The 10,062-nt window shown below is 32.3% G+C and overlaps 1 protein-coding gene across 1 annotated transcript in view; it reads right to left on the bottom strand.

Moving 5' to 3' along the window:
• Window positions 1–10,062, bottom strand: part of WASF1 (WAS protein family, member 1) — a 71,411-nt gene that overhangs the window by 2,551 nt on the left and 58,798 nt on the right. The window contains exons 4-7 of the mRNA XM_010856619.1: window positions 5,982–6,135; window positions 4,822–4,939; window positions 2,987–3,159; window positions 1,095–1,274 (exon numbers count right to left, since the gene is read on the bottom strand). Of these exons, the coding sequence (XP_010854921.1) occupies window positions 1,095–1,274; window positions 2,987–3,159; window positions 4,822–4,939; window positions 5,982–6,135 (625 nt within the window). The remainder of the gene's footprint in view (window positions 1–1,094; window positions 1,275–2,986; window positions 3,160–4,821; window positions 4,940–5,981; window positions 6,136–10,062) is intronic.

The following is a 10,062-nucleotide window of genomic DNA, read 5'->3' as shown; positions in this document are numbered from 1 at the left end:
CAAGTTATTTAAAGAGAAAAGACTAACCACACAAAATATAAATGGCTACCAGTAATTATATCAAGGTAGATGCATTAACATGTTCCTATAAAAATTAAAAATTCTTCATCAATATTTAGAATGAAATGAAAACCAAAAGTACTCTATTAAAAAAATTAATACATGGTGCTGTGATTTCTAATATTCTAAATGGACTCATCTGCTCACACAACTTTCACATCTATAAGCATTTTATACTTACTTTGATAAATAAAATGCTCAATTTTACACTGTAATATGAGTCTTCATAATGGCTCAATATTTATCATACTACAACATTTGTAGCAATACCTGTGGCCCAAATAATACTGTATTCATATTGAAGCTATTAAGATTCATCATATGTCATTTCAGTTAAATCAGTGACAACTAATTACAAACCACAAAGGAAACTGATGTCCCTCTTCCTTCCTAAGGATGGAACATCAAATTGAGTATGTGATATAAGCTTGATTTTTTTTTAACTGAAAACTGTAAAGCTTATTTCTAATTCTCTATTAAAAATTGTAATGTGGGCAATGCTGGACAAAATTAAACTTCAAAAAGCTTTACTGAAAGATTATGATGAGCAATTGCTTATTCTCTCTCAAATTCTTGAATTATTTCCCCAACATCAAATTAACATTTATAATTAAATCTTTGATTCCCATTTCTTTGTCCTTAACCACATACCCAAAATTCTTATTTTTATTAATATATTGCACATCATGTGCTTGAGAACAAAGCTATAATAAAACAAAACACATTTATCTTTAAATGATTATTAGCTAAATTTTCCCAAGAGAATGTGTGAGCTCTTATCAGAGACTGGCAAATTACATCCCATGGGCCAAATCTTAACTAATCCCTGTTTTTATAAATAAAACTTTGCTGAAACACAAACATATTCATTTGTTTATGTATAGTTCATGGCTGCTTCCATTCATCAGTGTCAGAGTTGAGCAGTTGTGACAGAAGCCATATTTCCTAAGGCCGAAAATATTTATTACAAGGGCCTTAAAGAAAAAGGCTACCAACACCTGTGATAAACACATTATGTGCTTGTTCTGACATACCTGATACAGGTGGGTATGGGTTTCGCATCTCCTGCTCCATGCATTGGTGGAGGTGGAGGAGGTTCATGTGGTCTGACTAAGACCCTTTCCTCAGCTCTAGTCAGGAGCTCACTCATCTGACTAAATGGCAAGGCAGAAAGTGAGTAAGATCCATCCATATGATCCACATATGTCTGAGGTCTAGAAAAAAATAATAAATTAGTGTATCTTTCTTGAATTATTGCTCAAATAAAGTGTTTTACATGAGATATTTAAGGTTTATCCTTTGAATGCCAATATTTTAACTATTTTTAGGAAACTTCTTTCAGAAATTTATCCTGCTTTTAAAACACAGAATGCTGCTCATAATGCAACCTTTCCTTGATGATTCAAGTTATTATGATGACCTTCAGTTATTTTATTACTTTACAATATAATACTAACAGCTCACAAAGGTAAAAAGTGTTACATTCATAATCTGATAAACAAGACAGTAGTTAACTTTTAGGCAAGTTGTGTTCAAAGCTATCTGCCTCTATTTAGTTTCTTGCTGCTAAGTCACTTCAGTCGTGTCCAACTCTGTGCGACCTCATAGACGGCAGCCCACCAGGCTCCCCCGTCCCTGGGATTCTCCAGGCAAGAACACTGGAGTGGGTTTAGTTTCTTAATAAGATGCTAATGACAAAAACCTAGAATATGAAAATTTTATATACCAGAATATCCTGTTGTTCTTTTAAACCTAAATGACTTCCAAATGTCTTGGAACCCAGGGGGATAGGTCTCAATGATACTAGTAGCACAGAGATCCCTAACTACATTGTTTTTGTCTTTTTCATGTTTTCAAAGGTGTTAGAGTACTCAGAAAATAGCCGAGTAACATAACATGTGACTTAAAACAGATTTAAGCAAAATTTTAGATACTTTGGGCATGTGAAGATTTATAAATGTTTACTGACTATAGTGCACTCTGCGGACAAAGCTGGATTTAAAAGATGTGTATAAAGCAAATTAGAAATGATTATATTTATGCTATTGGGTCAGCAATATCTCAATTACTTAACAGTGATTAGAAACAGATGTTTGTCTATCGATTGTTAATTTGAAAAATCAATTCTTTCAGCATCTTTCTTTCAGTACTGTATGTAGACAGTATCATGTATATTACTCTTAAAATAGAACAAGATAATTTACATTTATGACCCAATCATTTATAGGTATTATTCAAAAGAAAGTCTTAAGTGCTTTTTCCATTGAAAAAAATCAATAACTATAAGATATATAATAATAACTAAAATCAACCGTACACAAATTTCTTCACAGAGAGATACTAGTATAATGTTTGTTAGGGTTGCATGTTAGTTAGATAGGGCCCTTGGCTATTGAGAAAGGAAAAGGACCTATTGTATATTTCTGCAAAAGAGGATGAGTGATTTTGTTTGAAAGTCCTGATATATCTGAAGTAGAAAATGCGACACAGAAAGGGAATCAGGGGAAAGAAAAAGAACAAAAATATAACCCCTTCTAAACTCCTATTTTATATATAGTGAATCAATAACGTCAAAAAAAAAATCCAGACCCCCATTACTCTGTTATGAAATTTTAACAGACTTGGCCTGAACTACTGAGAAGGACCTGAGACTTTATATGAAAGTTAAAATGAAGCTGAAGATCATCTGCTTCAACCACTTCTTTCTACAAATGACGAAACTGAAATCCAGGTATGAAAATGACCTGCCCAAGATCAGACTTCAGTAGGCTCACAGTGGTTAGGGTTTCAAAATCATCTCAATACTTATAGAACAGCGTCTATCAATTCAACAGTTCAGGACCTAAGACTTAGACACATAGATACTAGAAATAAAGCCAGTGTTTTATCATTAATTTTGTTAAAAAACAAACAAAAGAAAAGAAACCTTGTTTCAAAATGAGAGGCTGGGCCATTAGCAACTTCAATATGCTTATGTAAGAGATTAGCATCATCTTCAGCCAGCTCTGGACCTTGGGCCAGCTTCTGCCATTCTCTCCGCCTGTCATGAGGTGCTCTTGGCACTTTTTCTGGTTCATGAGGACGATCTAGATTTTTCTGCTATAACAGATGTATTGAAACAAAGCCAAATGCTGAAGTTCTATGTTTTTAAAAAGAGGTTAAAACAATCAAAATAGAATTCTAACATCAATATCGAAAAAGCAACCCATCATAGTATAGTAAAAATAACAACAGAGACAGTTCATTTGTGCATTCAGAGTTAAATATTAGGAGTTTGCTTGTAATCCCATTTTCTAATGCTTTTTTAACGTCTACTTGGAATTGATATATCAGATAAAAACAGTATATTTGAGGAATAAAACTTGAGGTCAGAAAGTCCTTTCAGATGAAAAAAGATTTGTCAACTCTGCTCCCTCATCTATTAGTTTTTGATATAATGAGTGAAATTTCTACCATCAATTTTTCCAGCCCAAACTTGAAATTAGTACTAAGGTTATGTGATCTGAGAAGTGACTAATTAGCTAGCCAATACATTAGAAAAAAAATCCAATTACCCAATTAAACCATAATAAACGTGTCACTCAACAGAAAATAGGGTATTTGAAAAATAAAACAAAAAGTGACTCAAACTGTGGGAGAAAAAGTATAGAAAGGAAAGGTACAAAAAAGTCAAATGCCAAAGGGGTCAAGCAGGTAACATATTTGAATGGTAACAGTCAGATATAAGATGAGGCCTGCAGGGAACTAGATGGGCATGGCCATCTAAGGGATTTCAGTTCAAAAGTTTAAAAACCACTGTGTTTGTCAAACAAAACTGCTTGCAAGCGTAGCCTGGGCTACCAGTCACCAGTTTGCAAATTCTGGCTAGAACACTGGTACACTGTCTAGTGCAGAAAATAATAACATGCAGCATTATGGGGTAGTGCAGGGAAAGCAGAAGTAGCTACAGGAGAAACAGAGGGATGATAAAGACAAACTTTGCCACCTTCATGCTGCTGCTGCTGCTAAGTCGCTTCAGTCATGTCTGACTCTGTGCGACCCCATAGACGGCAGCCTACGAGGCTCCCCTGTCCCTGGGATTCTCCCGGCAAGAACACTGGAGTGGGTTGCCATTTCCTTCTCCAATGCATGAAAGTGAAAAGTGAAAGTGAAGACGCTCAGTCGTATCCGACTCCTAGCGACCCCATGGACTGCAGTCTATCAGGCTCCTCCTTCATAATTCTGCCTAAATCCAACTTGCTTCTTTTTATATTTCTAGTTATCATTAATATGGAATAAACAGATCCAAGTGAATTTCATCAGAAAACAGAAAATGACAATACAGCAGACAGATAACATGTTATAACTTTTTCAGGGCATTTAGGATATGCTCTGTGGTAAGATAATATTAACTAATCTACTTTACCAATATCCGTACAATGTTCCTTTGTTCTTTTTCAGTAGAATGCCTTTCTCTTCCCTGGTCCACTTAATTCCTATTTGTTCTTTGAGATTCATTACAAGCTTTGTTGAAGTGTTTATCAGGCCCACCCTGTCTAAAGCTGGTGCTCTTTTGTGCTACTCAAACTCTCCGTGCATACCTCTGTTAGGACACTTATCACACCATATTTGCACCCCACTGGACTGTGATCTTTCTGTGTGGTTACTATATGGACCAAATAAAATAAAACTGTCAAAGTACAGAATTAATAAGGTTCCACATATGCAACAAAACACAAATACATGAAAACTAACTTCAATTTTCTGAATTTCTTGTAATACCTTCTGCTTCCTCTTTTCCTTCCTCTTATCTTCTGTATCCTGTAACATTTTTTCCTTCCAAAGATCAAAGAAATATGAAGGATTGGTATAAAACTTCAAACCTTCTTTACCATCATCTCTGAAATATAAAATATCAATGAAAATATACATTAGTAAGACTTAGGCAATCAGAATAGAAATTATTTTACTAAAATTGTTTCTTCTTACATTAAGAAAATACAGCATGTGTAAAAATACTGGCAAAGTAAATCACAATATGCACCAATAGAACATTTCTCATAAATCAGACAGGAAACTAAGGAAAACGGAAAACCAGAAGTTTTGCAGAGTTTGTGTTAATAATTTAAAGTACAACTGGATAATTTTCATCCCTAACTTCTACTGGATACAAGGTTTTCTATAAGTCCTGTGGGAAATTTCAATAATTACCAATGATTCTGCCGAAGATAAAAGCCTGAAAAGATGACAGAACAGAGAAACTATACAGGGTTTCTTACTTATAGTCTTATCAAACAGAAAAAAAATGTCACCAAATAGTCATTCTAATAGTAATAGTTATATCCAATGACTTGCATACTGACATAGTTTCAAATAACTATCCAAATACCATTTCATTTAGGGTATGTGTTGTGCCTCTTAAATTCCTCATTTAACAATTTATGTGAAACACTCAAAGAAAGGCTGAATAACTCTAGATTTTTTTAAATGGCAAAAAAAAAATTAAAAACAGATACTACATAGTCATAACACAGAAATATGAAACATACAGATAAAGAGTAGATAAGAACAAGAAAAAATGATATTTATTTTATTAATGTGGTGAGATTTTGAACTCTTTATTTTTTGTTTTCCATCAAATTAGAAATTAAATTAAAAAAACAATAACAACTCCTCATCCCTTTAGAGTAATATTTGTCATTGGCTTTTCTTAAAAACATTTGTCAAAACAACTCCTTTGATTTGTATGCCAGAATCCTGGGACCTCACCTAGTAAATAAAGCAAAGGTTTTCTAAAGGTGTTAGCTACGGAGGGGGTCTCTGCACTGGTCAGGAATCCAGTGAAATAAAAAATGTTCGGGGATTTAACATTTCAAGTTAGACCTCTTTGAACTTGAAGTCTGAGATAAGTAACCAGCCTTCTTATTTATTAGCCTACTGACCTGTAAGGAGTGAGTATATTGAGAGGCGGAGGCTGTTCACAAACATCATATGTCTCTTGTAATGGAATAGGCAAAGTCTTGCGGTCAAAAAGCTGCTGATCTTGAATTGTAGAACTTCGGAAAGCTTTTCTCATTGTTATATCTTGTAAAGATACTAAAACAAAAATCCAACATGTATCATTTTATTTTACTAACATGATTTAACGTAAGGACAAATTCATACATGGCATTTGTTTAAAAGTCAAAAGGCTGTGACTGAGGTGGCTTATGAATCAGGAACCACATTTTTAAAATAAATGTTCTTATTATTACATCACAAATCATTTTGTGCTTTATTTTCCCAATTAGATGGGCCTTAATGCAACCTCTTATTTCTAAGGCTCAGAAAGCTCTAATGACACCTGAAGCACATTTTTCATTTTCCATCAAAACATCTTTTTCTTTTCTCTACTTATCATACTAGTGCCCATCAAACTACATTTTCCTCTTTTTTTCCTATAATCTTTTTTCCATCTCCCTTTATTACTTTTATTTAGCTTATACCAATAACACTGAAGGAATTACTTCACTATTAGTGGCATTCTGGGCTAAATACAGTATTGCCCTCTAGCTATAGAGATTATAAATATTATAACATGGACTATAAAGTTAAAACAAATCTATTGTAAAGAAAATGAAATTTTCAAGTACTGGGCAATCTGTATTATTGCCTGTTTCACTTTTCTTTTATCTTGTACTATAAAGATCTCCAATTAACTACAAGTTCTTAAAGACTGAACCTGTCTTATACATTAGTACCTCTAGTAAGTAACACAATTTATTACTTACAGTACCTCTAGTAAGTAAGTGATACATATGAGAATTTAAAATAACTTTATTTACTCATCTTCTTTTGGACTATGCAGCATGTTTAAATAAAAATGTGCCAAAATACTAGATTCTTAACTCTTAGAGTGATTTCTTGATATTAAAAAATTAGGTGACTTTATATTAAAATATACATATTTGCAAATGGTTTTTAGTTTTTAGTATGACATATGCTTTATGCCATAAAAAGGTCAGTACTAAATAATCATAACGAGTCTTAAATTATTTTTCTCTCTAAAATAGTATCTCTTTCATCCTCACAAATAAAATACACTCAACACAAATGTTTGGATCTATGAAATAAGTGAAGCAGTAAGGCTGGCTGTGCAACAGCCACAATATGACTGCATCCCCAGCAATTCCACTGCTACCTGACTTGTAACACACTTAAAAACAACAAAATAAAATTCAAAGGAAAAAAAATTTTTCCACTATCACTAAAGAGTAGTATGACAGATATTTAATGAGTACAAACTACAGTGGTAGATGTTTTCACTAATTTTTACTTAACCTTTATAATAACTTAATGAGATAGGAGTTATTATGTCATTTGTAAACATAGAAAATATTACATAACTGGGCCAAGATAAATTGGTTAATAAACAGTAGAGCTAGAACAGAAAACGCAGATCTGTCTGCCTTTGAGGCTAATCTCTTTGCCACAATACCGTATACTGTTCCTCTGGCTCATGTTAGAAGTGGCCTCTCTTTTCTGCAATCAAAATGAACCAATTCTTGCCACTCTCCTATCTCACTTATTAACTATTAAATATAAAACCTAGTGTTCAATCTCCCAAAACTTTCTTAGTAAAGAGTATAAAGAACATGTAAAGTAATAAGCATTTTTCATTCTTCAGTTCCTCTTAATTATCATTTCTTTCATTTGTTAACAGACCAATGTGACAAAGCCCCTTGCAGTTGCCAACAATGACATATTAGTGTTATATAACCCAGCAAGTCAGCAAAATGTTTGTAAACATATTGAACTAAATATAATTGCACAGATCTTTGTTTAAAACTCAGTTTTTTACCCATTCTAAATTATTTATGATAGTTCTGTTACTATTTAATGGTAATTAAAAAACCCAAAATACTGATGTTACATTCTGTAATTTATTATTCTACTCACAATGTTATTTTATTTGAACTTTAATGGAATTAAAAAAATATAGGTTAAATAACTTTGAAAATTCCTCTATCCAACATCCCCAAGACAATTTCAAATTAAGTAGTTCAACTTTAAGATTCTGAATTCTTCCCCAATGCTTCATATAATTTTAAAGGAAACTAAATAATTCTGATAGTTGTTGGCACATTAAGAATTTTTTTAAACACTTAAAACTATCTTATTTACTAGTATCTATATTTTCATTTTCAATTTTAATGGGAATGCAAAAGCTGCTTGTATATATTTTAGATGAAAAGCACTTGTAACTTACATATTTAAATTATTTTAAAAAGAAATTTTGAATACAAATCATATATTTGAAAGTATGGCCATAAAATCTTTTTTAAATATTAGCAGTGATTTTTATTTCAAGAATTTCATGATGTGTAACTGAACATGTATACACAAATAAGTTTCAAAGGATACCACCAAGAAAAAAATTACCACAGAATGAGAGAAAATCTTTCCAAATCATAAGATTTGGGACTTGGATCCAGAATATATATGTATAGAATTTGCATAACTCAATAGTAAAAGGAAAAATAATCCAAATTAAAAATAGGAGAAGGATCTGAAAAGTTTTCCAAAAGCAGATACATAAATGACCAGTAAATCATTTAAACCCTGTTTCCTTAAAAATATCAGATCACTATTTTTTTATTATTTTTTTACATTTATACATCACTGTGAATTACATTTAACTGTAGTTTTATTAAAGGAACAAGCACATGCTAACTATCTATGACAATTTTGTCATAAGACTTCTGGTACAATGTAAAGTCCAGATCCAGCCCTTTGCACAAAGAGAATCATTTTTGTTTTACTTGCTTTTAACTGAACTAGTTGCAGTTGTTAACATTTAAAAACAAGAGGTATGAGACAGACATCTAGATATCCCGGACAAAAGAAAGATCTGGAATGACCAGACTGACTTTCCCTCATTTCATGTCACCCAAATGCCAACAATCCACTCCCTGTTTGTACAGTCTCTCAAAATTGTGCACTTGGTCCACTTCACTCAGAGTAACTAGGATGAAAACCCTGGTTTTAATCCTATCCACCACTTTCTTGCTGGGTGACTTGTCTCTAAATAGCTTATAAGCCATGAAAAGATACTCAACATCATTAGTCATCAGGGAAATGTCAATACATTCTATGAAATGAACCAGTATTGAAAATATTATTCTAAGAAATGAAAGAAGCCAGTCACAGAAAATCATATGCTATAAGATTCCATTTATATGAAATGTCTAGAATAGGCAAATCCAAAGAGATAGAAAGTATACAGTGATTGCTAGAGGCCATGGAGAAGGGGAGATGAGAAGTAACTCCACTAGATATAGGGTTTCTTTTTGGGGTGAGGAGAATGTTCTAAAACCAACTGTGGTGATAGTCACATAACAGTGAAAATACTAAATACCACTGAATCATACACTTTAACTTTACAAGAGTTAATTGTAGGGTATATGAAATATACCTCAATAAGGTTTTCTTCTTTTTTTTTTTAAGTACTGTTTTGGTTTTTTTCTCATATCTAGACCTATGAGTTTATATCTTTGCATACAGAGGAAACTTGGCATAGGAAGTATTCACCTCTCCTTATTTAGGCATTAAATTAGGTTATGTCAGAAATTGTTGGTTCAATCACTAAAACATCATTATATTTTATATATTTGCTATATAAAAGGTAGCAAAACTACCTTTTGATTTTTCCAGTGATATCCTTTAATATTTTTATTGCTCAAGTTTAGAGATAAATAACTTACAATTATAATTCTCTAGGGCAGATAAGTAAAAATTATGTTCTTAATAATTTCATTTCTCTTGGTAGAAAAACAAACAAAAAAAAAACAGAGCCATTTGAGAAACAACAACATTCAATGTACTCTATCAATGCATGAAATATTTTACCACTAAAGTTTTTACCATTATTTTAGCCTGTAATGTGATTTTTTTAAGCCTGATATCCCTAGCTTAATATCTCAGTATAGAACATTTTTGTCCTGTATATTAGCAATTTAGAGTTTTTTTTTTTTGTGGCGGGGG

This window comes from Bison bison, unplaced genomic scaffold, assembly GCF_000754665.1.
Source record: "Bison bison bison isolate TAMUID 2011002044 unplaced genomic scaffold, Bison_UMD1.0 scf7180017864373, whole genome shotgun sequence".
NCBI lineage: Eukaryota > Metazoa > Chordata > Mammalia > Artiodactyla > Bovidae > Bison > Bison bison.
The sequence above is the reverse complement of the archived record's forward strand: the minus strand, read 5'-3'. Positions and strand labels throughout refer to the sequence as shown.